Genomic DNA, 25,675 nt, shown 5'->3' on the forward strand with positions numbered 1-25,675 from the left:
CCCCGCCCACCACCCCTTGCCCCGCCCCTCCCAGCCAGCCCAGCCCACCACCCCACCCCATCAGCCTTTGCCCTGCTCCCCCAGCCCCGCCCCTTCATGCCAGCCCCGCCCACCAGCCCTTGCCCCCGCCCAGCCCCACCTCATCAGCCTTTGCACTGCTCCCCCAGCCCCGCCCCTTTGGCCCTTGCCCTGCCCCTTCATGCCAGCCCCGCCCCTCCACGTGGCCTGGCTGTGGCCATGCCGCGGTGCGAGGCAGTGGGGTCCTTGCACCCCCAGGCTGGGGTCCCCCCACCCCACCCGGGGGTCTCCCCTCATGCTCCCACTCCGCCCAGGCCCCCCCATCACGACCGCCCAGGCCTGGAAAGAAAAGGAGCCGTTTATTGGAGTGCAGGGGGGGTGCCCCCCCAGCACAGCGGCGGGGCTGGGGGGCACCATGGCCCCCAAGGCACTGAGGGGGGCAGGTGCAGCGGTGGGCAGGGCAGCGCGGCAGCCCCCCCCCAGCCTGCACCCAACCAAATAATAATAATAAAAAAAGACTTTGGTCCTGGAAATACTGGCAGGGGGGTGGGCGCCCGGGCTGGGGGGCACCCGCCAGGTCCGCAGGGGTGGGGGGGGTTAAGGCAGTTTGGGGGCCGGCCCCAGGGGGCCCCTCGCAGGCAGGGTCCGTGGGGGGCCATGCTGGGGGCAGCCGGGGGAGGGTGCGGGCTCTCAAAGGATCTGGCGGGGCATGCCGTAGCCTGTCATGCCGGCCTGCGAGGCGCCCCGGTTGGTGCCCATCTGCAGCCCGATGACGCTCTGGCCCTCCTTCAGCTTGTCCTCGGAGAAGACACGCCGGTTCTCCTGCGACTTCCTGCGGGCGTGGCGGGTGTCAGCATCCCCGCGGGACCCCACGGCCCAGCACGCTCCCCCCAGCATCCACCACCTACTTGGGGAACCAGTTGGGGTCTCCCACGAAGAGCCCGTCTCCCTTGGCCACAGCCAGGCTGCCCAGGTTCATCAGGGTCCTCTGCACACACGCCATGTTCTTCCCTGCAAGGCCCCAGGCAGACTCAGCCCCGTCCCCAGCCAGCCCCGTCCCCGTCCCCTGCGCCCACCCAGCCGCTCACCTTCCCAGAGGTCGACAGTCTGGAAGATGTCGGTGGCGGCGATGCCGTAGCGCTCGGCCGCCTGCAGGAACTGCGAGATCTGCTCCATCTGCTTGAAGGCCATGGCGGATGCCTGGATCTTGGCCACTGGCCCCTGGCCCCGTGGGTGCAGGCTGTTGATGAGCCGGCACAGCACCTGGCCGGGAGGCAGCCGGGGGTCAGGTGGCGCAGTGCAGCGGCCCCCCGCCCTGGCCAGCCCTGGGGGTACTCACGGTGCCGTCCTTCAGCCACTGCTGGAAGCCATCCCTGCCAGGTGCTGGCTGCCCAACATCCCCGCCGCACTGCGCCAGGATCCACCGCACCAGGACCTGCTCCAGCTCAGGGTCGTACTGCCGGTCGATCTTCTGCTGCACCTCCCGGCTGAGGCCGTACGACGGTCCCCGGTTTGCCATGCTGACGGCGGTGGGGTCTGCAGAGATCGGACCCCCGTCAGCGGCTCTGGTGGCACGGGGGCATCCGGCACGGGGGCATCCGGCACGGGACGGACACGGCCCTGTGCCCGCGGCGTGGTGGAGCCCCTCGGGACAGTGGGTGACAGCAGGCACCGTAGCTGCTCCCCAGCAGCGTGGCAGAGCCCCATCCTGCCCGGCCAGGCTGCCTGGACCTCCGGCGCGGAGCCTTATCGCTCGTGCCAGGCGCTGCCCGGCCTCTGCCCTGCCCTGCCTGCTTCCTGCCCAGCCGGCCAGGAGCGGGCGCTGGGTCCGTGCCCACCCGAGGGTGATGGGGCAATTTGGCCCTGGGCAGGGTGAGCAGCACCACAGCCCCTCAGTGCTGGGGCTGGACCCCCCGCCCCGAGCATCCCTGTCCCCGCGGCTTGGCCTCGCCAAGCACGCGTAGACTTGGCAGGCGCTCGCTGCCGGTCGAAGCTTGTTTGCGAAGCTCACCCGTTTGCTCGGGCCAGGTGCCAGATCCGGGACTGGCTCGGGAGCACGGGGCCCGGGGCTGCCAGCAGCAGTGCCCCCACCCTGGCAGGGCAGCCGGACCTGGCGGGCCCCGTGGTCGGGCACTGCCCTTGTCAAGGTGCCACCGGAGCCAGTGCCACCTGTGCTGGAAGGATGGAGATTGTGCAAGGTTCCCACGGGGGGAGGCCAATGCTGCCCTGCCCGTGCAGCCAGCGTGCTCCAAGCCCTGGGGTCGCCTGGACCCCCTCTGCCCACCAGCGACGTGGTGGGCACACACGGCTGCCCAGGCCAAGCATTGCCTCCCGTGCCCAGTCCTGAACCCCTGGTATTTGGGGGGCACCCTGGCACGCAGAAGCAGGAGCACGTGCTGCTCCCCCCCAGGGGTAGGGGTGCCCCTGCCAGCCCCGGTGCCTGCAACACAGCTGGGGACATGTGGTAGCTGCCAGCCTGGGGCAGCCCAGTCTGCACGTTGGGGGACCAGGCTCAGTTTGGGACAGAGCTCGACCCTGCCACGCACCTGGCTTCAAGCTCGGGGCTCCTGTCACCGGGAGCAGCCAGGGGACGAGCCACCCCGGCTCATCGGGACAGGAGGAAAATCAGCCCCAAGCCCCCGGGGAAGCCGGCGGCAGCAGCAGGGCGGCCGTGCGAAGCCTCAGTGCTGCGGCCGCCCTGCAAACGCAGACCACCCTGGGCCAGCCGGGCGTCCCCCCAAAGCCGTCGGCCGCCGCGGGGCTTCCCGGGGCGCAGGCTGGGGTGCAGGCAGCCCCCGCAGGGAGAGAGCCGTCTTCCCCGGAGCGCGGGGAGCGCCCGGCCGGGGGCCAAGCCGGTTGGGAAACAAAGAGGAGCCGAAATTGGTGCAGACAGGGCTGATTTCCCGACACAGCTGGGGCTTGCCCAGACGGGAGGGGAGGGCCAGACCCAACCCAGCTGCGCCACTGCCGTGCTGGGGACCCCACGGACGCCGCGGGAAGGGGCTGCACCCAGCCTGGCTGGGGCATGGCCACCCTAGGGAGCCCATAGCAGCCCTGAGGGCAGCAGGGAGGGGACCATGCCCAGGCCAGCTGGGGCATGGCCAACCTGGGGACCCGCCAGGCATCCCGGGGGCAGCGCGAAGGGGATCCCAGCTGGGGTGTGGCCACCCGGGTGTCCCCAGAGATAGCCTGGGGACCCCATGGGTATCCTAGGGCCAGCAGGGAGGGTCCAAGCCCAGTTGGGACGAAGCCACCCTGGGGATACCCTAGACCGCCCAAGTTCCAGCACAGACGGGAGCCCAGCCAGCCCAGGGCCACCCTGGGGACCTCCAAGACATCCCAGGGACAGCAGGGAGGAGACTGTACCCAGGGCACGGCCACCCTGGGGTCCCCATAGACCCCCGGGGCCAGCAGGGAGGGGACCCCGGCCGGGGCACGGCCACCCTGGGGACTCCGCAGCCAGCCCAGGGTCGGCGGGGAGGTGACCATACGGAGGACAGGGCCACCCTGGGGACACCGCAGGCACCGGGGAGGGGACTGGACCCAGCCTGGCCGGGACGCGGCCACCCCGGGGCCGGCGAGGAGGGGAGCGAGGCTCGGGCGAGGCGCAGCCCCGGCTCCGGGGCTGCCGTGCCGGCTCCGAGGGACCGCAGCCCCGGGACGGACGCGCCCCCGGGGCGCCCAGAGCGGCGGGGCCGGAAGCCGCACCCGGGTCCCGCTTCCCGGGCGCGGCCGCGTGTCCCGGCGGCTCCGCGGGCGCGGCGCCCGGCCCTGCCCGGAGCCGTTACCCTGTCGGGGCGGGGCGCGGGGGGGACAGCCCGGGGGACGGGTCCCGCTGCGGGCCCCCTGGGCAGCGCGGCCCCGGCCATTTTAGGGAAGAGTGGCCGGTCTCGTCCCGGTCCACATCTCCGTCCCGGTCCCCATCCCGATCCCGGGTCCCCGTCCCCACCTGCCACCCGGTGCCCGCGGGCGGTGCCCGCTGCCCGCGCCCCTCCCTACCTGCGGCGCCGATCCCGCGGTCCTGGTGCGGCAGTGGCGGATGCCGCCGCCCGCGCCCTTTTCACGGCTGATGTCAGCGCGGCCGGGGGCGGCCCGGTACCGCCCGCTCCCGGGGCGGGTCCGCCGGGCCAGGGCCGGGGCCGCGCTGCCACCGCACCCCCGGCAGCCCCGCCCCGCCCCGCCCCGCCCGGCGGCACCGCGGGGAGAGGGCTCCGGCCCGGGCCGGGATGGGCAGGGGGACAGTGGGGGGGGGCACAGGGGGTCGTGGTGGCAGTGGGTGACAGGGTGGCTGTGGTGGGGACAGGGGGGATGTGGTGGCAAGGGGACAGAGGAGCTGCGTCAGGGACAAGGCGGCGTGGTGGCAGGGGGACATCGGAGTTTTGGTGGGGACACGGTGGTTGTGGTGGGGACAGGGTGGCTGTGGAGGCCAAGGTGAGGACAGGGTGGCTGTGGTGGGGACAGGATGGCTGTGGTGGCAGGGGCAGAGTGGCTATGGTAGGGACAGGCTGGCCATAGTGTTTGAGGGACATCAGGGTTCTGGTGGGGACATGGTGGCTGTGGTGGCAGGGAGATATGGGAGCTCTGGTGACCATGGTGGAGACAGAGCCCGGCATGGTAGCAGTGGAGACAAGGCTGTGGTGGCGACAGGGCCCAGCTGTGGCAGCAGGGGGCACGGTCACCACGGTGGCAGGGGACATGGTGTTGGGGACCACCAGGGCCTGGCCATGGTGGCAGGGGACAGCTTGGGGGGCTGCAGACGCCGCAGGGACATGGCGTCCCCAGCACCCGCGGTGTCCCTGGCGGCGCAGGGAGTGACGATGGTGCTTGCACAAGTCTCGTCTCCATGGGAAGTGCGACCAAAACAACAAACAAAACCTCGGCCCGAAGCCACCGTCCGCCTCCGGAATGGGTGGCAGGGCCACGGCTGCGGCATACCCATGACCTCACCCACCCCTCAGCACCCAAAATCTGGCCCGGGCTCAGCACCCACCCTCCTGAGCCAGCCTGAGGTGCCACCGTCCTCGGGAGCTTGGTTGCAAGGACACCATCATGGTGGGGACTGGCCTTGGAGTGCCCCCCCCCTGCAGTGGCCAGTGCCCCTCCCGCACCCATGGGTGACACGTGGCGGGTTGTGTGATGTCCCTGTTGTCCCCCATATCCCCCCCCCCGGGTTGCGGGTGTCCCCTGGGGATTTCCAGTGGGATTTCCTGTGGCTTTGGTGACATGGGTGCATGGCTAGGGGACATGCAGATAAGGGGACCAGGGCAGGGGGTGGCACATGACCAAGGGTACCAGGGTGACCCATGGGACAGGGGTGACATGGGGGTGCAGGAATAGGGGCAGGGTTGAGGGTGGGGCAGGGACAGGGACAGGATGAGGGTGGCAGAGTGGCAGGACCCAGGGAAACAGCTTTAAGGGTGACACAGGGGGGCAGGACCCATGGTGGGGGGGCCCAGGGTGACACAGAGAGCAGGAGGGGGATGATACAGGGGGACAGGTCCCATGAGGGTAACACAGGGTGACACAGAGATCAGGAAAACGGTGACACAGGGGCAGGATCCTGGAGGGACTTGGCCAGGGGAGGCAGGGGGTAGCAGGGGGGGATTTGGGGACAGGACCCCTGGGGGCAGGGTGGGGGCAGCAGCTCCAGGGCACAGTGCCAGGGTGGCACAGGGCAGGACCCAGAGGAATGGCACAGGGACAGGGCTGGGGACGACACGGGGGTGAGGGAGTGGTATAGGGCAGGATGCTCAGGGATGCAGCCGGGGGCGATGTGGGGGTGACACAGGGAGGACCCCTAGGGGACGTGGGGGAGGACCCAGGGGACAGGAGGGACCCCGGGGACACAGCCAGAGGGACACAGGGCAGGACCAGGGGGCATGATGTGATGCGGGGCAGGTCCGGGGGGACAGAGCCGGGGGTAAGCCTGAAAAGCAGAACGGAGTGGCACGGGGGACAGGCAGGGTGACACGGGGTAAGACGAGTGGACGTGGGGGAGCAGAGGAGGGTGACACACGGGAGGGACGCCCGCGGGAGATGGAGGAGGCGGGGGGCACAGCCCGGGGGGCCGCGGGTGACCGCGGGGACAGCCCTGGGCGACCCGACGTGACCCGTGGCACAGCGCACGAGCGACCCCCGGAACACCGCGGGACGGGGGGTGACGTAGTGCGCTCCGGGCCCCGCCCCCGTGACGCCCTGCCGCGGCACGGCCATATAAGGGAACGAGGCGCGCAGGCCCCGCCCCGCCGGACCCGCCAGCGGACCCCGCCCCGCCCGCAGCCCGGCGACGGGGGGGCACCGCGGGGGGGGGGGGGGCGGCTGGGAGGAGGGACAGCAGGAGGGGGGCCTGCGCGAAGCTTGGGGAGGGGGAAGACGGGGGGGCAGCGGCGAGGGTGGGGGGATGCGGTGGGATAGGAGATGGGAAACGGGGGCTGCAGGGAGCGCCGGGGGGGATGATGGAGGGAGTGGTGGTGGTGGGGATGATGGAGGGAGTGGTGGTGGTGGGGATGATGGAGGGGCCCCGGGCCGCGCAGGGAGCACCAGGACGGGGCAGTTGCGGGGGGGAGTGGCAGGACGCTGGAGGGGCCGGGGGCCCTGGGGCAGGGGATGGTGGGTGCCCCGGGACCGGAGGGGGTGATGGGCGCCGGTCCCCCTGCCACACACGAGCCGGGGCTGCTCTCACGCCTCTTTATTCCACCCCAACATCCTTCGCCCCCGGCCCAGGGGGGCTCGGGGGGCCCTAGAGCAGCGTGGCCAGCTCGAAGCGCTCAGCGCAGCACCCGCGGGGGCCCAACCGCTGCCGGGCCACCTCCTTGCGGCGCCGGGACGCCGCCAGCTCCTGGCGCAGGGCCGTGCCGCGCTCCGGGGGACCGCCTGCCGCCGCCAACGCCTCCGCCGACACCGAGCTCACAGGGGAGGAGCCGCCGCCGGGCTCTGCGGGGAGACAGGCAGCGTCCGGCCCAGCTGCGTCACCAGCCCGCGGGGCCGCCCCCAGGGATGTGGGTGCCAAAGGGCCCTGCCACCCCCTTCTCCCAGTCGCCTCGCCCTGGGGAGGGTGGGGTATAGCCCCGCGGGGCCGTGATGGTCGGGGGTCCGGGGGTGCCGCACTCACTCTGCCGCTCCAGGTCGCGCAGGGCGATGGTGGAGACGGGCCGTGCCGGGTCCCCGCTGCGGTAGAGCTGCAGCGCCTCGAGGATATCCGACTCCAGGGCGAACTCCGCATCCCACTCGTAGTTCTCGTCCACCGAGGTGTTCCTCCTGTGGGGACGGACGTCAGGACAGTCCCCACGCAGGCACCCGAGGGATGGGGGGACGCGGGGGGAAGCAGGCAGCGGGTGTGAGGGCAGGCAGGGACGCTGCGGGGAGAGCTGGGGTGGTCCCCAGGGGCAGGGAGGGTGGGGACCGCAAGGGACCGCGATGCCGCGGGGGCTGGGAGGCAGCGGGGCGGCTCCACGCTGGGACACCCCAGCCAAGCCCCGTGGGACAGGCTGAGAGCTGCCCCGGCATGAGCCGGCTCGTCCCCGGCGTCCTGCCCACGGCTCACCTCTTTCCGGTGCCGCCGAGGGCCGGATCTGTCCTCGCCCTGCCCTCCTCCACCGCCGAGCCTCCGCTGTGGCAGCTCCCCCCGTCCCCAAGGGGGGTTCCCAGGCAGTTGCCCCCCAGGGACGGTGCCAGGGAGGGGGGCCGCAGGAAGGAGGCGCTGCCCCGGCCGCTGCTCTGGCTGGTCAAGCTGCCCCGCAGCAGCTTCTCCAAGGGGGCAGGGTCCGGTGGCCTGCCCGGTGGCCAGCCGGGCTCCGCGGTGCGTGCTGAGGGCATGCCTTCAGTCCTGCCGCCGCTGGCGAGGAGGCGGTGAGCCGGCTGGGGGGGGGGCCGCGGGCTGGGGAAGCCGGGCCAGGCAGCGGTGCCAGGCAGCGCGGCCTTGGCAGGACCCACCGGCAGCCTGGGGGGCTTGAGGAAACCGGCAGCCGGGGGGGAGGTGGCGTTGGCACATGTGTCAATGCAGTCCGGGCACAGCGTCCGCCCCATGCGCTGCGGGGAGCCCCCAGCCCCCGGCGGGGCAGGCGGCGGGCTGTCAGCGGGCTCTGGCTGGCCGCCGGCATGGCTGGGCTCAGCCTGCTCCTCCGGGGGCGGCCAGTCGCCATCGACGCACATCTCCTTGAAGAAGGGCAGGCTCAGGTACTGGAGGATCCCGCTCTGGGCAGGGGGGGCGGCCAGCTGCCAGCTGCACCCGCGGCTGGGGGAGGCCGGGGGGCTGATGGGTGGCCGGGGGGAGCCCTCGAGGGGCAGCGAGTCCCACAGGGCACTAGCAGTGCTCTGGCAGGGCCCGGCGCTGCCGGGGCTGTCGCGCAGCTCCTCCATGGTGCTGTAAGGCAGAGTTGCGGCAGAGGCCACGGGGCTGATGTTGATGATGCACAACGCCGCGGCCTCATCCACGGGGCTGCTGCTGCCGTAGCCAAAGTAGCGGCCCTGGCGGTAGCTGGCGGCCCGGGCTCCCCGGGGGGCCTGCCCCGTGGGCCGGGGGCGCAGCGAGACCCCCTTGCACCAGAGGGGCTCCTCCTCCGTGGGCAGCTGGAGGTAGGGCTGTGGCTGGGGCCCAGGGGGGTCCCGCTGGGGGTACAGCTCCGGCTCAGCATAGGGCAGCACCCCGAAGCCAATCTCCTGAGGCCGCGTGTCGGTCTCCACCACGAAGCGGCCATCGGGGCCACGGGAGATCCGCTCCAGGGGCACGTGCTCCCCGACGTGGCTCTCATACATGGCGTACTGGGAGCCGGCCCCGGCAATGCTGAGACCCAGGCTGGTGCCGGCCTTCTCGCCCCACAGCAGCGTCCGGCGCAGGCTCTGGTAGGGAGACGGCTGCAGCTTCAGCTTCACGGTGCTGTCTGGGCTACCAGAGCCACGAGAATTGCTGTAAGGAAGAAGGGAGCTGCTGCAGTATCCCTGTCCTGGCTCTGGGCTCGTCTGGCTGCCCCCATGCAGGAGGAGCTCGTGCCGGGCATCTGGCAGCAGGTACCGTGACCCTGCACTGTTGTTGCGGGCTCGACAGACCTGCTCCTGCGCTTTTTGATCCTTTCTTCAGCCAAAACTCCCCAGAGGGAGGACCCTGGGGGAGCCCTACCCCACGGCACGCCCTGATCCCAGCACCCCGCTCCTAATGCCCCCTCTGCGGCCAGCCCTTGGCCTACGGCGGTGGTGGGGGCCAGCTGCCCCCCGGCCTGTCCCTCTGCCCTCAGCCAGTGGTGAGTGAATGATGGGGAGCGCAGCAAGACAGGGAGGGAGCAGGACGGGGAGCGAGCGTGGCATGGCATGACTTACTGTGGAGGTGGAAGCTTCTTGCTGGGGGAGAAGACGAGTGGTGGATCTGGAAGGTCATGAGAACACAAGGGGATCACACGGCGAGCAACTCAAAGTGATGATGATGAGACGGCAGCACCCACTCAGCCCTACTACCGCCCCTAGAGAGCCCCCCAGCCCTGGGCTGGCCTGTCCCCTCCCTGGGCACCAGGTCCTGCCACCCTGCACATGGTGCTTCGAGCTGTCCGGGAGCCCTGGGATCCAGGCGCCTGCACCCAGCCAACCGGCTCCTACCTTGCCTTCGCTTCTGGACCCGGGCAGCACGCCGGCGGTTCATAATGCAGGCGGCCATGGTGCTGAAGATGACAGCCACGCTGAGGAAGCAGATCCCTCCGATGACCCCGGCCAGCACCGGCTGCGGCAGGAGCTCCGGCAGCTGGGTGCGAGACGGATACACTTCCATGCCTGGGCCAGACAGGAGACACTGTCAGGAGCTCGGTTACCCGCAGAGGACGCCAGCACAGCCTCCCTCACGTCGCCAGCACCACAAGGATAAACAGCAAAGCCTTGGCACTCTCGCCCCTTGGGGCTGGTCTGCCGTCGGGCAGACCCATGCCCTCCGCCATCCTGGGTGCCAGGAGCAGGGATGCCCTGCGCAGAGCTCTCCTGCTACCTGGTCCGTGAGATCCACACGTGGAGATGGGTGTTCCCACAGCGTTAGCTTTGGGGGTCCTGCTCTGGGCGCTGTGTCCCGTGGTCTAGCAGCAGGGACACTTGGGCGTGGGAGCAGCACAAAGGGGTTTCTGTTTGGCAAGATCCTCCCTCTGGTTTCTGTCCCCAGGGTAGGGAGAGCAGTGGGTGGCAGCCCAGGCCTTACCTGCTGTGGAGACGTTCACCGTATTGCTGGGATCGCTGATGTAGCTGCCAGCAAAGGCCACCAGTCGGAACTCATAGAAGGCGTCCTGGGGGAGCAGAAGGCCATTAGCCTTGTTGGCACAGTAGCCAGCCAAGCCTCAGCCCACACGGCTGCAGAGCCGAGCGGCTCTGTGGCATCGCCAGATACCCCAGCTCCAGGCAGCAGCGACGCGGGAGATCTGACCCCCTCCCTTGCTGCGTCCCCCCAGAGCTGCCCCACAGCCAGGGAGCACCCGGTGACATTCCCACCTTGATAAGTCCGGGCACCAGGACCTGGGTCTTCGTGCTGGGGATGGAGCGGTCCAGCACCTCCCAGCCACCCTTGTCCTGCCGCAGCTCCAGTGCGTAGCCGCTCAGCGCCACCGAGAACTGAGCTGGGGGCTCCCACTGCAGCAGGACCCCGCGCACAGTCTCGTTGGCGGTCAGGGCCTGCGGCGGGGACAGGAAGACGCGCATGGTCATGGCCGGCAGCTCTGGAGGCACTGTGGTCACTGGGAAGCCTGAGGAGAAAGGGTATGCTGGTGTGGGAGCTGATGCTCCTGTTTCCGCCCTGCTGTCCCCCCGCCTCCCAGGCGCTTGAGGGCTCTGGGGGGACAGGGACTGCTTTGGGGAGCGCATAGGCCCCCTCTTACCCCTGGGCACAGAGGTGACAATCTGGCTGAAGGGGCCACTGCCCAGCTTGTTCTGGGCCAGGACGCTGAACTGGTAGCTCACATCTGGCTGCAGATTCTCCACCAAGAGGTGCTGAGCCCCCACCGGCACAGAGAGCGACACCCAGTCATGATGGGCGCGGGGCGGATGCTTCACTCTGAGGAGATGTGGGACCCGTGAGTCCAGAGCTGAGGGCCCCGGGTGGGATGCCAGACCCTGCCCACAGCGGGGACTCACAGCGGTGTGTACCAGACGCTGAACCTCTGGAAATAACCTCCATCAAACCCTGGCTCCCAGGTTATGTTGGCTGCCAGCAGGAGCGGGAGCACAGAGACGTTGGTGACAGCATGAGGACTGGTACCTGGCAGGGGAAGTATAGAGAAGACCAATCAGACCGGGTTGGACAACAGCTGTGCAGGGGCCTTTCCACCCTTTCTGCCTGGTATTGTCCACCCCAGGGCAGCCCAGCGCCCACGGACGGTGCCGGCCCACCAGGGACCGGTGACTCACCCAGCACGTGGACGGATGTGGCAGTGCTGACGCTGGCCACCTGGTTGGTGGCCGTGCACTCCCAGACCCCGTGCTGCTCCTTGATGAGGGGGCGGAAGACGAGGCTGCTGTTCCCATCTACCTGGGCGCCGCTCTTCCCCGCGCTGCCTACCTGCACGGCGAGGCACGGACACGCTGATGGTGGGCAACCACCCAGCCCACCCCACCGCAGGGCTGGGACGGCTGCTCTGCAGCGACCCTGCAATGCCGGGCCCTCGGGGAAAACAGGGCTTGACGTGATCCACCACCCTGGGGCTGGTTTAGGAACTGAGGAGCAGGATTTTGCCCTGGTTTCTTAGAGGGCAACACAAACAAAGTGCCCTGAGCCCCTGCTCCTGCAGAAACCAGAAGAGATGTGATCCTGCAGCATCTGCGGGGACTCAGACACGGGGACTGCCCTAGAGTGATGCCCCAGAGGCCCAAAGCAGCGTCTGCCACCCGGGAGGGCTCAGCTGGTTCCCCAGAGCAGCAGCTCCTACCTTCAGCCAGGTGACAGTTGGGGGGGGATCCCCATGGGCTGTGCAGGGGATCACCAGCTCCCGGCCCACCTCCTGGAAGTATTCCTCCTTGGGACGCACCGTGAAGGCGGGGGGGTCCTGGAAGACAGGCACGCACAGTGAGGGGCTTGGCGGCAGGCAGGAGGGGGTGCAGACCCGCTGCAGGGCAGGCCGACAGGCACACCGCACAGGTGGGTGGGAGCAGCTTGGGCAAGGGGCTCGGGCAGCGTGCCCACCCACCCAGCCTCACCTTCAGCAGGACACGCGTGGGCTGGGACTCGCCAGCGGTGCCGTAGCTGTTGTACGGCGTACACGTGTACACTCCCAGCACATCGTCGTTCCCCGTGGCAATGACGATGGAGCCGTCCGGTCTCATGGACCAGCCAGGGAGCTGGAAGAGGGGGGCGTGGGGTCAGGACGAGGGGCTCGGGGTGACGAGAAGGCAGGGGAGGGCGCAAGTGGCAGTACCTTGTCCAGCTCCAGTGGGCGCCCATCCCTCGTCCAGCTGACGGAGAGCAGAGGGGGGTTGGCCCTGGCAGGGCACTGGATCACACCCTGCATCCCCTTGGGCAGGTGGGTCTCTGGGAGCATGGTGGTCACCTGCGCCGGATCTGCGAGGACAAACGGTGCCAGGGCCTGCGTGAGGGTGGCAGGGGGCTGGGGAGCACCCCCTTCCCACCATGGCCTGAGGGACCCCCCCCCGGGCTGGCCCAGCGGGGCCCTTCCGTGAGCAGAGCCGGTGACAGCGTGGCCCGGGCTTGTGAGGGGCTGCGGGCTCTTACACAGCACTGTGACAAAGGCCGAGGCAGAAGGCGGCTTCCACAGCCCGTTGCTGGGGATGCAGGTGTATTCGCCGGTGTCATCCGGGGTTGTTCGCTGGAGCAAGAGACTCCCGTCCACCAGGATGCGGACCCGAGCCTGGAGGTGGCTGCAAGGGAAGGGGAGTGGTGAGCGGTGCCGCTGGGACCGTTCCCAGTGCCCCAGGATGAGTGAACCCCCCCCCGCCATGCCCCAGCCAGCCCATTGCACTCAGATCCAGGCTTCGCGGGGCCACAGCAGCCTATTGGCCCCAGCACCGCCAGCAGGAGCCCGCAGCCGCCTCGGTGTCATCCCCGTCCCCGCTGTACCTGAGGTGGAAGACGTTGCTGCTGCCTTTGAACCAGGTGTAGGTGAGATTTCCCGGGTATGCCTCAGCCTGGCACGCCAGAAAGGCATCTTGGGAGACATTGACGGTGACGTTCTGGGGTGGCACCACGATGATAGGTGGCCCTGCAGCATGGGGCAGAGGGGACGGTGAAGGCTGGGGACAGAGGATGGCCCCAGGTGCTCCCAAAGCCCGTCATACCTGTGCCTGCCCCAAACCCAACCCCCGTGACGTGGCTCCCTCCGTGCCCTATAGCAGCACCCAGTGGGATGGCCCACGCGGCCAGGGCTGGGAGAGCACCCGCTCTTACCCTGCACAAGCACGCGGGTGGTGTGGATGATGGTGCCCTCCTTGCTGGAAGCATGGCAGGTGTAGGTGCCCGCGCTGGCACGCTCCACGACAGCGATGCTCAGCGTCCCGTTCCTCACCTGCAATGGCACCGGGCACATGGCACGGCCACCAAGGGACAGGACACTCTCAGGAACACGGCACTGTGGGCAGGGCTGGTCGCAGGACGTGGGTGCCACCATGGTGGGGACAGGCGCCTGCTCTCCAGCCATGCAGAGCCGCATTGCTCTGCATGCCTGGCTGCCCCACGAGACCCTGGCCACAGAGGGGGACACATCACAGGGGGGTAACCGGTGGTTTGCCATCCTCACCTGCACTGTGTCCCCGCTCTGGACAGCCAGGTCGCTCCTCTTCCAGGTGACAACAGGCTGGGGGTTGCCGACAGCCATGCAGGTAAGGCTCAGCGTGTCTTGGTCCCGCACCTCCACGAGTGCGGGGGGAGTCTCCAGGAAGGTGGGGGGTGCTGTAAAGACAAGTCCAGACCCTCACCCTCGGGTGCAGCCCAACTGGTCTTGGAAGACCAATAGATCCAGTTCCAGCCCTGAGAGATCTTGGCTGCTGCTGGGCAGAGCAGCAACCGAGGGTGGGATCAACTGGTACCGTTGACGGTGAGGTGGATCCAGGTGCCGTTCTGGAAGTCAGCGTCAGTGCTGTGCTGGTCAAGGAAGAGCACGCGGCACTCGTACCAGCCTTGGTCCTCAGCACGCAGGAGGTCGATGCGCAGCGAGGCACCTTCCTCAATCCGCACGCGACCTGCACACCCAGAAGTGGCCATCACGGCCAGCGCTGCCAGCTCAGGGGCAGCCGCGTCCCCAGGCCACCCGCCTCCCTGGGGCGCCTACCCACGCAGCACTTGCCCCCACCGCAGGCTCAGCGGCTTCCCTGGGGAACGGGGCCGACTGGCCCACTTGGCAGCAGCAGGGTCAGGCCACGCTTGGGCTACTTCTGCCTTGGCCGGCGCCGCAGGGGGCTGGGAACAGCCGCGGGACAGAAGCCAGGGCGGCTGTGCTGCGGTGGAGGTTGGTCACACCAACATTTAGCACTACACTTCCTGCTATTGTCGGGGGAACAGGGGAGGACGTGGCGGTGGGCTCTGCCACAGGGTGGCCTCGGCAGGGACCCCCCAGCCCCCAGCAAGGTGGGTCCCTGTGCCCTGAGCATTGCTCCCAGCAGCTGGGCAAGAGAGCTGGTCGCATTGCCCCTCTGCCTCCCCCTGGAGCTGCCAGCCTGCCTGCAGAACCCCTCCCCACACCCTTCTCCTTTGCCTTTCAGGGACGGTTCCCCCGCAGCCTTGGCCGCCCTTTCCCTGGGGAACCCCCTCGGCCGTCTCACCCTTAGAAGCCCTGCTAAGCCCCAGGCACCCCCGCACCATCCCCTCTCCCCGCGGCACAGGGAGGGGTTCAGGCCGAACCCCTCACCCACCTCGCAGGGACGAGCACTACAGACCCCTCGAGGGGCATGGTGGCGGGGGGCTCTCCCGGGCCGTGGCTCCTTGCCCCAAGCAGGCAGCGGCCCCGCGCCCCACGGCCTCTTTGATGAGGAGGAGGATAAGGGTGCAAACCGACAGCGAGCACAGCCCTTTAATCCCCTGGGCTATTATCAGAGCCATAATCGGCTCAGGCGTGCAGCAGGCAACTGGCTCAGCCCTGGCCGGGTTGCACAGCCAGCAGCACCCACTGCCCCAGCACCCCGGCGACCATATGCCCCGACCCCACTGCAGGCACCCACGGCCCAGAGAGCTGCTCCAGGCTGGGGATGAGGGTTTAGCCCCAGACATGCCATTGCCTGGGGTGGCCTCGCTCCCAGCACGCCGCAGCACGGCCGCAGCTGGGGCGGTGGCAGCACTGCATGCAGCTCTTGCCATGGAGCGGCCCACGACACTCCTGTCAACATCCCAGAGGCCCGCGGAACCAGCATCTTCCTAAAGCATTTCCAACAAGGCAAGTTTTGCTGAACGTCCTCCTCCATCAGCTCTACCGAGGAGCTCGGTGTCACAGGGGGTCCCCATGCGCTGCCCGAGCCACTGGAGCCCAGGCCAGGCACCGTGCAGCTGCATCCCACCAGACGAGCCTGGCGAGGAGGAGGAGGAGGCACAGTGGGACCCAGGCAGGCTGGTTTGGGCACAGAGGGTAGGCGGTTGAGGGACAGGATCGCACGCCGAGTGCTGGGGCCACGCAGCCCTGTGTGAACCCAGCACACAAACACGTGCAAACCCTCCCCAACAGCGCCTGGAGCTTCTTCCAGCTGCTGCCGCATCTCCCACCCCTCCTGCCTCTCCCCATGGCCAGCTCCAGACCCACGGCGTCTCCTGCGGCAGGAGATGCCGGGGACAGATGGACATATCTGGGTGCCTCTGGCAGCATCCTTCACTCGCAGCACGAAGCAACACCCCAGGCAAACCTTGAACACGAGGCGGGTGGCAGGAGCAGTGAGAGGATGGGAGCCATCCTTGGGCAAAACACTCGTGGGACAAAGGGTCCACCCACCCCTCACCCCAGAGCTGGCTCCCACGCCGAGCCCCAGGAAGCGGGGCAGCTCCAGGAAAGCCCATCCCTGCCTGCAGCTGCCAGCTCTCAGCCCCAGGAGCCCGGCAGGAGCAGCAGGCTCCTGAACAAAGGTCCCTTTGGAAGGGATAAGAGTGCCCCCGGGATGCCCCTCAGCCCCCCCCTAATCCCCCCTGCGGGCCCCAGCCCCCTCCTCCTCTTCCACCATCCAGCCGATAACAAAACCGCCGCTGCCCTCCAGACCAGCATCCTCCAGTGCCTGGCAACCGCCATTCAGAAGGACACAAAGGGGGCTGCAGCCCCAGCCACCGCGCTTGCCACCGGGGATGGGGTGCCCAAGCAGGCAGCCAGGCCAGGGACCACCAGCACCACTCCAGGCCAGCTGATGGCAGGGGACAGTGACCCAGGATACCAAGGGGGACGGTGGCACCTGGGGGAGAGCCAACCCTGTTCCCCCAAGGGATCCAAGGGCTCTCACAGAGGTGGCTGCAGCCCACTCCCTCCCCAGGATGCCCCAAATTGCCCCATGAGGGTCGTGGGTGACAGCATGGGCTCCCCGGCCCCTCTGGGTGACACCTGATCTGCTCTGCCTTGGAAAGGCTGGAAGGAGGGGCTGCCCTCACTCTTACCCCGCGCCCCTGGCCGCTGGCCTTCCCTCCATCCCTTCCCAGCCCCCCAGAGGATTGAAAACAAGCTGTCCCGCTGCCATGGTGACAGCCGCCAGTCCCCCTGCCCACCCACCTCGCCCTCATTACTGTCACCAGACCCCTTCCCCCAGCACATCCCCCCAGCGCTGATCCCAGAGCAGCCCAACCTGCTCTCACAGCCCCCCAGGGCCTCGTCGGCAGCGGGGACAGGGGAGGGCGGCGCAGGCAGGAGCAGGCAGGATGCTGCCAGGCCCCTTCTGGGTAACCCGAGCTCCTGCCGCTGCGGGGCCCTGCGATGCCGGGCTCAGGTAACAGGAGCCCAGCCTGGGCCTCCCGGGAAAGCAGGTGCCTTGTCATCACCAGAGGGTTTGTTGTCACCACGGGTCCCACGGAGCCAGCTCGGGGCTGGCTGTGGAGCGAAGGTGTCCCCGAGTGCAGGCAGCGGGGCAGTGGGGCAAGGCCGAGGTGTGCCCCGAAATCGGTCTTCTCCTGCGCAGCCCAGGAAGAGGCAGCACTGCTCCGCGTGCAGCCAGGCTGGAGAGGGGCTGGCTCAAACCTCGGCCTGCCGCATACTTTTTAGGCAAGGGCCGGTTTCAGCAGAAGGAGTAGGCTCCTGACCTAGGCACGATCTGCTGCTCCATCCCGTCCCGCGGGAGGATTTTGGTGCGTCGCTGCCATAGGCTGTCGGGGCCGGGCTCAGCCCAAAACACCAGCCAGCTGCCAGCCCTTCCCCTCCTCCCCAGCTGTCCCCATCCTCGAGAGATGCTCCCCTTGTCTTCACCTCCATGCTCACAGGGGTCCCTCTCGCAGGGATCCCTCTCGGTCTGCCACCACTTCACTTTAAATATCCTGTCAAGAGGAGAATATCCCCCTGCCACGCCGCAGCCCTTCCCCAGCGCAGCTTTACTCCAAATCCCAGCCAGCCCAGCACCACCAATTAGCGGCTTCACCAAAAATCCCCTCCCCTGGCTCAACCTTCAAGCGTCCCGCATGGACCGAGGTGGCAGCCAGGCATCTCGGTGTCACCAGCCCCAGTCCAGCACAGCAGGCAGGACAGGAGAGCCAGGGCAGCGCGGCAGGCATTGCCATGATGCTGCAGCCCGGGCACAGGCTGGTGGGCGCCTAGCTGTCCCTGTTCCCAAGTGGGTAGTGCTGGGGGACGCCCAAGCAGCCAGAGGCCACGGTGACGGGAGCACCAGCCCGGGGAGCTTCTCCCACCCTCTGTCCCGGCGGGGATCACTCCCGCTGCAGAGCTGGGCCGGGGGCTGTGTCCCCCCTGCGAGCTGGGCATCCACATCCCTTCTGCCTCCTACTCCTGCCATCCCTGGAGCACAAGGAGGGGACGCTGCCCTGCCGCGGGGACCTCCCCAGCCCCACGACGTCCCCTCCTGCCGCGTGGGGCCAGAGGGAGCGCCCTGTGCTTCCCCACCGCCCCGGAGCGTGATTAATGCGGGCTGACAGCAGCAGCCCTCGGCTGGGGCCCAGCCAAGGAGCGCGGGGACGCGGGACGCCAGAGCCGGCCCGGCCGGCCTCCTGTGCTGCCCCGGGCCCGGCCCCCCCAGACCCCATAACCGCCCACCGGTGCCCCGGCCGCGGGACTTACCGAGGTACTCCGGGTCCACTCGCGGCGAGTAGAGCCCGAACTTGATGAAGATGGGGAGGACGAAGCCGAAGCGGACCCACTCGATCACGTAGAGAGGGGGACGGGCCTCGTGGGCGTCCAGGAGGTCGCAGCCCAGCACCGTGCTCCCCCCGACTCGCCCCACCGCGGCCTGGGACTCGCTCTGGCCGCTGCCTGCCGGGAAGAGGCGGGAGGGGTGAGCCCCGCCGGCGGGACGGGACGGGACACCGCCCTCCCCCCGAGCCTCCCTCCCAGCCGCCGGCCCCGGCCGCCCCCGGCCCCGCGGCGCCGGGAGCGGCACCATGTGCGCTGTCCCCGCCGCCACCCGCCTCCCGGGGGCCCGGCACCGGCCAGACCAGCCCCGCCGGCAGCGCGGCCGCTCCCGCCCCGGCGGCCCCTTACCCTCAGCGCCGGCGAGCAGGCTGAGGACGGCGGCGCGCAGCCACCACCGCATAGCCCAGGTCCCCCCTCAGGCGGCTCCCGCGGCGGCCCCGGCGGGGCGGGGCGGGGCGGGACGGGACGGGCAGCGGGGGACCGGGCGGCGGCGGGTCGCCGGGGGCCAGCAGTTGGTCACCGGGGACCGGTGCCTCAGGGCCCGTGGACCGGCGGGCTCCGCCGGGCTGCCCACGGCGCACCGGCCCCGCGCGGGGGGCGCTGGCGGCTCCGCGCCCCGCCGCTCCTCATGCCCGTCCCGCGGAGGCTCGGCGCTCCGCTCCGGCCGCCGCCGCCGGACGGCCGCAAACAGACCCGCGGCGCCGGGAGGGGCCGCCCCGGGCCACGCCCCCCGCCCCGCCCGTTGCCACGGGGACAGCCAATGGCGAGCCCGGCGCCGGGCGCCCCCGAGGCGCCCAATGGCGGAGCGGGGTAGCGGGAGCCGCGAGGGCTGCTGGGAGTTGTAGTTCCGCGGGAGGGGAGGTGGACACGGGTGGGACTGGGGAGGGCACGAGGATGGGACACTGCTGCGGGGTACGGGTGTGTGATACACCCGTGGGACACGGGCACGGGACGTGTGACACAGGTTTGCCCGCACACTGCCTGGCCGGGAGCATCGGCAATGCATGGCGCCCACCCAGGGCTGCTGCAGACTGAGCTGTGCTATGCTGAGCCATGCCGTGCCACGCCATGCTGTGCCGTGCCAAGCCATGTCGAGCCCTTCCCTGCCATACCACACCATACCATTCCATACCATACCATTCCATGCCGTGCCATGCCATGCCAAACCATGCCGTGCTGTGCCGAGCCATGCCAAGCCCTTCCCTGCCGTACCACACCATATCATACCATGCCAAGCCACGCCATGCTGTGCCATGCCACACCGCGCACAGCCCCACAGCTGGGAGGCAGCGCACGTGCCGGCATGGGGCACCCCCGTGACTGCCGTTGTGCCAGGGCTCCTCACCTGCCCTTCCCCATCCTGGCTGTCACCTCTCTAATCCCATCCTAAATGCGTCCCTGGTGCAGGGATGGTCACCAGTGCGGTGTCCCCATCCCGCCAGGCTGAGCCGGAGCTGGGCTGCCCGCCAGGCTGGGGGCTCTGGAAGGCCTCCTGGCACAGGGGCTGACCGGGGAGGGGACACCCGCCGCGTCCTGTCGCCACGATGGAGCCCAGCATCGAGGGCCGAGTGTGGCCATGCCAGACCGCATGCACCATGCCGGGCCCTGCTCTGCAGCACCGCCAAGTCCTGGGAGTGGCGCTGAGCACTGGGCTGGGGATGCTGGGGCAAAGCCCCCTGGCCTGGCCCCCCTTCCTTCGGGCAGGAGGGTCCACAGTCCCCCCTGTCAGCCCGGCCTGGCCCGGCCCCCTGAGCCTGGGAGACTATTAAGGACAGAGCTAAAGTAAGAGGAGTTAAAGTAAATAATTCTGCAGTTAAGCTGCTTTCCTGCATCTCACGGGCCCATGTGAGTCCTGCGGCTCCCGCGGGCTTAGGCACTGCAGCTGGACAGCGCTGCCCCGTCCCCATCCCCCCCATCCCTGTCCCCCCCGTCCCTCTCCCCCAGCACAGGGCTGGGCCCCGCCCCAGCCACTCGTGCCCCAGGCAAGGGGTGCAGGCAGAGTCGAGCATCCCTGGATGGTCCCACGTCCTGGTGTGGTGTCAGCCCACCAGAGCCATGGCATCGCTCATGGGACATGGATGCTTCCCAAATCCCCACCAGGAAAGGGCCATGGGGCACCGGGCAGAGCTGGGGGCTGCTTTCTAGCCCCTGTTTTTTGGGGCGTCCCGCACCCTGCAGTGAAGACACCCCCTGGTCACCTCCTCCGTCCCCGCCGCTCCCATGCCAAGCCCTGCAGGAGGAGCCGGGTCCAGGAGAGGGGGGCCACCGCGGTGCTACAGCCGCCCCGAGACAGTCAGTCACCCCCAGCCACAGCTGTTTTGTCAGCAGTGCCTGATGCCACCACCCTGGTGCTTCATTCCCGAGGGAAGATGATGACATTTTGGGGTTTCAGAGCAACATTTGGGGGCCGTGGAGCTGCCTGGCAGCGATGATGGCCCCACCAGCCCAGGGCGCAGACACGGTGCTTGTGCCTGGTGAGTGCCAGGCACTCCCAGCCATGTGCCGCACGCCCAGGAATGGGGACGGTGACACTTCTTGCACTTAGGATTTAAATGCCACCAAGGTTAGGAGCTGAGAAGAGATTTTCATGATTGGACTTTTGGACAGAGATGCCTAAATTCCATCTAAGCTTCACTTTAAGCATCAACGTCCCGGGCCGGCCCCCGTGCGCTGACGTGGTTGCCACCCTCCACGCGGTGTCATCGCTTTGGCGGGTGACCAGCTCCGGGGCCCGCCTGCCGGTGCCCAAAGCAGAGCCGCTCGCGCTCCCCAAGGACCGAGGCCAGGCAGACACCCAAGAGCCAGGACCCCCGCAGCCCGGGGTGCGGCTACTGACCAAGCTGGGCAGCGCAGCGGGAGGTCAGGGAGCCCAGCAGAGCCACAAGCGTATGTGCTGCCCACTGGTTCCCCACACACAGCCCTGGAGAGAAGCCACAGGAGAGTCCTTTAATGCGGGAGGGGACAGACAGCAGCACTTTGGGGCTGGGAAAGGCCCCCCACCATTTCAGAGCGACTGTCTCCATCGAACCTGTCCGGCACATGCTGTCCTGACCGCTGAGATGGTCGTGCTCACGCCTCCTCGCTGTCCTCTCCAGCGCTGTGGGGGGCAGATCCCATTGTTGAGCTGGGCTTTGGGACCCGCAGCTCTCCTCTGGCTCGCTGTGCCCAGCACGCTACCATCCGCGGCCCCGGCACGGCAAAGGGAGCCCTTCCGGGGAGGGGAGTGACACAGAGACAGGACTCCCCACCATGAGGCTGCACCTACCGAAAGCGCTGGCAGAACTGGATCACAGCTTGCTCCTGCTCCTGCGTCTCGATGGAGCCGGGCCGCAGCCGCCGGATCTCCCGGATGGCGTCGCCACCGCCCATCTTCTGCGCCTTCGCCAGGTAGCAGGCCAGCATGGTGCCCGTCCGGCCGTGTCCCAGCATGCAGTGCACCGCCACAGCCTGGCCGCCAGCGCCGCACCCTCAGCTGGCACCGGCACGGAGGGATGCGGGGTCCTTGCCGCAGCCCGCCCACGCTCCCCAGCATCACCCCTTGGTGTTACAGGCGTTGCCTCCCCTGGCGTTACCCCCGTGGCGTAACCTCTCCCTGGGTGCCACCTCCCACCCCCCTCGGTGCCACCCCCCTCGGCGCTGCCTCCCTGGTGTGACGGGCCCCCCGCCGTACCTCCCCGCGGGCGTTGGCCTCCTCCACCAGCTGCAGGAAGCTCTGGATCTGCCCGGGCGTTGGGGGGCTGAAGTCGGGCACGCGGAGCCGGTGCAGCCGGATGGCGGGGCAGCAGCCGTGGTGCGGGGGTGCCCGCTCCGACAGCGACACCAGGTGCCGCACGCCCTGGCCCAGCAGGAACCGGTAGTGCCCCGGCTCCCGCGGCATGGCCAGGCCTGCCAGCCGCCCCTCCGCCACCCACGAGAAGTTGGGGGGCTCAGACGCCCCCATTGCCTGCGGGGACCGGCACTGTGGGCCTGTGCCGTCACGTTCCCTGGGGACAGGGCTGTTCTGGGGACCCCAGCCAGGCCAGGCCCCTGGGAACCCCAGTTCAGGCCCCCCAGGAACCCCTGCCAGGCCCCCGGGACCCCCAGTTCAGGCCCCCCAGAACCCCTGCCAGGCCCCCGGGACCCCCAGTTCAGGCCCCCCAGGAACCTCTGCCAGGCCCCCCGGGGACCATGGCCAGACCCTTAGGACCCCCAGGTCAGGACCCCCAGGTCAGGATCCCTGGCCAGCCCCGTGACACCCCCAGTTCAGGCCCCCTGGGGCCCCCTGACCAGGCCCCCAGGACTCTCAGTACCACACCCCCCGAGAACGCGGCCAGGCCTCCGGGACCCCCAGTTCAGGCCCCCTGAGATCCCCAGGCCAGTCCCCCCGACCAGGCCCGCCTCCCCCCGGCAGCCCCGCACCGGCCGGAGCACCCCGTAGGCCGCACCGCCCGGCCCCCGCGGCCTGCCCCGAGCGGGGCCCCGCACCGGCCCCGCCTGCCCCGCCCGGCCCGGCCTGGTCCGGCCCGACCGCCCCCCGCGGGCCCGCGCCCCTCCCGCCCCGCCGTACCGGGGAGGCCGCGCGGCGGCGGAGCGGGGCGGGGCCCGGGGAGCGTCTGCAAAGGGCAGCGGCGCGCGTGGGCACGGGCCGTCCGCCAGCGGTGGGGCCGCGCTGGCCGCCGGGACACGGGGCTGCGCCGCCGGTGCTCCGGGGCTGCACCGCCCTGGGGGCTCCGGGACTGCACCCCCCCGGGGCTCCGGGACACGGGGCTGCCCCTCCATGACTGGGGGCTGGTGGGGGTGTATGTCCCCCAGCGCTGGGCAAGGGAGTGACCCCTCTCTGTCCCCCGACTCGTCCCTGCCCGCAGCGTCCCCGGTGTCCCTGAGACAGGAGCGGGGCCCCTGGGCTGGCGGCAGCCCCTTCCCCCGGCTCGTCCCCCTTCCTCCTCTCCTGCTGACCCTCACCCTAACGAGTTTTCTGAGCCCGAATTCATTACCTGAGCCACGCTGAGCTTTGGTGGGCTTCAGTTTGCCTGGCAAAGACCATCGCTGCTTTTCAAACCCATTTCTTCATTTATGTGATGCCAGGTGGCTTCGGGGGGAGGTTACACAGCAGGGAAGGGGGGGACACAGCCCCCACGGCAATCATGGCTTGCCCAGCGCTTGCCGGCCACCACGAGCGAGAGCGCAGGACCGCACCAGCCCCGTGCCATGCACGGGGCGTCAGGCCTTCAGGTACACCTCGCCCACCGCCTTGCAGGGGAAGTTCCTCCAGCTGAAGACGAGGGCGTCGTTGGGGCTGTTGTACATGGCCACCACCATCCCAGCGGTGGAGATCCCCGTGTCCCACATGCACACGGCTGAGATTTCCCCCACGAAGGACTGCTGGGCGTCGAAGCCCCCCCGAAGGCATCCTGCTCCTGCCCCAGCAGGATGGCCGCCTCTGCCCCCACCGTGTAGCCTCTCTGCAGCCCCTTGTGGGGCCAGGGCTTCCCGTTGAGCCAAAAGCCCATGATGCCGGTGGTGGACTCCTAGCTGGCGCAGATGTGCTCGCTCACCGCGATGCTCTTGGGGACGCGGAAGGACACAAACCTGCCCCCCACGTAGAGCTGGTACTCGCTGGGCTTGGGCTTGAAGAGGAGAATCTCGTTGTCCTGCGCCTTGGTGGCATAGGAGAAGAGGCCGTAGGGCCGAGTCAGGTCGGTGTAGGACCGCAGGCAAACGGTGAAGTTCTGCAGCGGCTGCTCTGGCTTCGCCCTCACCAGCACATGGGAGTCTTTGGTCTCTTGGGGAAACACGAACACTTTGTACACCAGGTCTGGGAGAAGTGAGAGAGGTGGCTGCTCCTGCCACGGCGAAGGCATCTAGCCAAGTCCCCCAAGGGGAAACAGGGTTGCAGCGTGCCAGCAAGGAAGCCACCACCAACCTGGAGGTGGCCTCCGGCATCAGACCCAGAGGTGGCTTCCACCACCAAGACCAGCCACGTGTGGGCTGTGATACGGGGTGGCATGGGCACGAGGTGGTGAGGACGAGCTGTGGGAAGGAGGGGAAGAGCCCTTGTCCCCAGCCATCCCCTTGGGCCCCTCCCTCACGTTTATCCACAGGCTGTAGGTGGCCACAGCGGTGCACTGCCAAGCCTGGCCGCCGGCACCCCGTGAGGGGGAACTGCGGAGCCACCATGCCGCAGCCCTGGGGCTGCTCAGGGTCTGTGCCGGGGTGAGCACGGCTACGCCACGATGACGTTCGCCCATGACCTTCATCCCCGAGTACCTGGAGGCACTGACCCACAGGGCTGTTTGGCAATCCGGTGAGGGGCCCGGGGCCGGTTTGCCTGCCCAGGAGCCTGCAGACCAGTGGGCTGGCAGGGAGCCCAGGGACGGCGGGTGTGCATGGGGACAGACATCGGGGACGGGTCCTGTGTCCCCAAGGGCTTGTGTGCCGAGCCCCTGCCTGCTCGTCCCTAATCACTTCTGCTGTTTCGTGTGTGGTTGCGCAGCGCTGGAGCTGGTGGATCCGCGTCCTGCCCACGTGGGAACCGGCTGCAGGGCAGCTCGGGGGGGTGTGGGGAAGGGAAAAGGTGCCCCAGGCGTCGGTGACAGGTCGGTGGTGGGTGCAGGTGCTTGGGGGGACCCTGCCAGACTGAGTGGTGCCCCCAGCCCTTTCCAGCTGCATCCGAGTCCCGTCCCGACTGGACCTCCCTGGCCAGGGCAGGCAGACGGCACCTTGGCGGGTTGTAGAGGCGAAGGGGTGATGGGGACGGGGAGGGGAGAGCGGGGGCTGAGGCTACCCCAGCCCTGGACCTGGCCGGCTCTCATGGCCCCAGTGCCTCCCGGAGCCGGGGTTTCACCACCACATCGCCTTTCACCTCGTAGCTCAGGCTCTTCCAGGCCAGGACAGCAGGCGGCAGGCGCAAGGACTGGTAGGCGGCTCGCATCTTGTCCGGGGACAGCCCTGCGTCCCACAGGTAGACATCGGCCAGCTCGCCCGAGAAGGAGTTGTAGACATCGAAGCCGCCCCCGAAGGCATCCTGCTCCTGCCCCAGCAGGATGGCCGCCTCCGCCCCCACTGTGTAGCCCCTCTGCAGCCCCTTGCGGGGCCAGGGCTTCCCGTTGAGCCAGAACTCGGCGATGCCGGTGGCTGATTCCCAGCTAGCACAGACGTGCTCCCAGTCCCAGCGGCCCTCGGGGACGCGGAAGGTGACAAACCTGCCCCCCACGTAGAACCGGTACTCGCTGGGCTTTGGCTTGAAGAGGAGAATCTCGTTGTCCTGCGCCTTGGTGGCGTAGGAGAAGAGGCCGTAGGGCCGAGTCAGGTCGGTGTAGGACCGCAGGCAAACGGTGAAGTTCTGCAGCGGCCGCTCGAGCTTGGCCCTCAGCACGACGTAGGCGTCGCTGGGGTCCTTCCGGAAGACGAACACCTTTCGGTACAGGTCTGGGGGATGGGAAAGGAGATGCGGTGGG

At 69.2% G+C, this 25,675-nt stretch overlaps 5 protein-coding genes across 13 annotated transcripts in view; all 5 read right to left on the minus strand.

The window, feature by feature from the left end:
- Window positions 1-358: 358 nt before the first annotated feature.
- TAGLN2 (transgelin 2) lies at window positions 359-4,126 on the minus strand. The gene is made up of 5 exons (XM_075176266.1): window positions 4,018-4,126; window positions 1,358-1,554; window positions 1,107-1,281; window positions 927-1,029; window positions 359-850 (listed from the first exon to the last, which is right to left on the minus strand). Exons 2-5 carry the CDS (start codon window positions 1,535-1,537, stop codon window positions 709-711), a joined length of 600 nt encoding a protein of 199 aa, XP_075032367.1. The 5' UTR covers window positions 1,538-1,554; window positions 4,018-4,126; the 3' UTR covers window positions 359-708.
- Window positions 4,127-6,691: 2,565 nt separating this feature from the next.
- On the minus strand, window positions 6,692-18,934 carry IGSF9 (immunoglobulin superfamily member 9). Of its 5 annotated transcripts, none has more exons than XM_075176260.1 (20): window positions 18,588-18,934; window positions 18,168-18,359; window positions 14,014-14,166; window positions 13,725-13,876; window positions 13,376-13,493; window positions 13,049-13,190; window positions 12,704-12,849; window positions 12,390-12,532; window positions 12,172-12,312; window positions 11,904-12,020; window positions 11,386-11,536; window positions 11,113-11,236; window positions 10,857-11,032; window positions 10,474-10,724; window positions 10,187-10,271; window positions 9,604-9,774; window positions 9,331-9,376; window positions 7,562-8,923; window positions 7,130-7,275; window positions 6,692-6,951 (listed from the first exon to the last, which is right to left on the minus strand). In XM_075176260.1, exons 1-20 carry the CDS (start codon window positions 18,637-18,639, stop codon window positions 6,758-6,760), a joined length of 4,062 nt encoding a protein of 1,353 aa, XP_075032361.1. In that variant the 5' UTR covers window positions 18,640-18,934; the 3' UTR covers window positions 6,692-6,757. The 5 variants fall into 5 exon arrangements, with proteins under 5 accessions (XP_075032361.1, XP_075032358.1, XP_075032360.1 ...); XM_075176257.1 differs by having other exon boundaries at window positions 10,474-10,742; window positions 13,376-13,556; window positions 18,588-18,905; XM_075176259.1 differs by having other exon boundaries at window positions 10,474-10,742; window positions 18,588-18,904.
- Window positions 18,935-21,171: 2,237 nt separating this feature from the next.
- On the minus strand, window positions 21,172-22,871 carry DUSP23 (dual specificity phosphatase 23). 5 transcript variants are annotated; one of them, XM_075133395.1, is made up of 4 exons: window positions 22,786-22,871; window positions 21,910-22,182; window positions 21,505-21,711; window positions 21,172-21,336 (listed from the first exon to the last, which is right to left on the minus strand). In XM_075133395.1, the coding sequence occupies exons 2-4, from the start codon at window positions 22,177-22,179 to the stop codon at window positions 21,244-21,246; spliced, it is 570 nt and encodes a 189-aa protein (XP_074989496.1). In that variant the 5' UTR covers window positions 22,180-22,182; window positions 22,786-22,871; the 3' UTR covers window positions 21,172-21,243. The 5 variants fall into 5 exon arrangements, with proteins under 5 accessions (XP_074989496.1, XP_074989500.1, XP_074989499.1 ...); XM_075133399.1 differs by having other exon boundaries at window positions 21,505-21,686; window positions 22,786-22,870; XM_075133398.1 differs by having other exon boundaries at window positions 21,505-21,686; window positions 21,910-22,222; window positions 22,786-22,836.
- A 460-nt stretch (window positions 22,872-23,331) lies between these two features.
- On the minus strand, window positions 23,332-24,163 carry CRP (C-reactive protein). Its single transcript, XM_075176337.1, is given in 2 exon segments — window positions 23,332-23,620; window positions 23,623-24,163. Coding segments are annotated over 2 exon segments (639 nt in total). The 5' UTR covers window positions 24,080-24,163; the 3' UTR covers window positions 23,332-23,438.
- Window positions 24,164-24,931: 768 nt separating this feature from the next.
- The window catches only part of CADM3 (cell adhesion molecule 3), a 31,534-nt gene continuing 30,790 nt past the window's right edge, over window positions 24,932-25,675 (minus strand). The window contains exon 8 of the mRNA XM_075176335.1: window positions 24,932-25,646. Coding sequence (XP_075032436.1) covers window positions 25,027-25,646 — 620 coding nt within the window. The 3' untranslated portion in view covers window positions 24,932-25,026. The remainder of the gene's footprint in view (window positions 25,647-25,675) is intronic.

This window comes from Calonectris borealis, chromosome 29 (assembly GCF_964195595.1).
Source record: "Calonectris borealis chromosome 29, bCalBor7.hap1.2, whole genome shotgun sequence".
In the NCBI taxonomy this organism is placed as follows: Eukaryota; Metazoa; Chordata; class Aves; order Procellariiformes; family Procellariidae; genus Calonectris; species Calonectris borealis.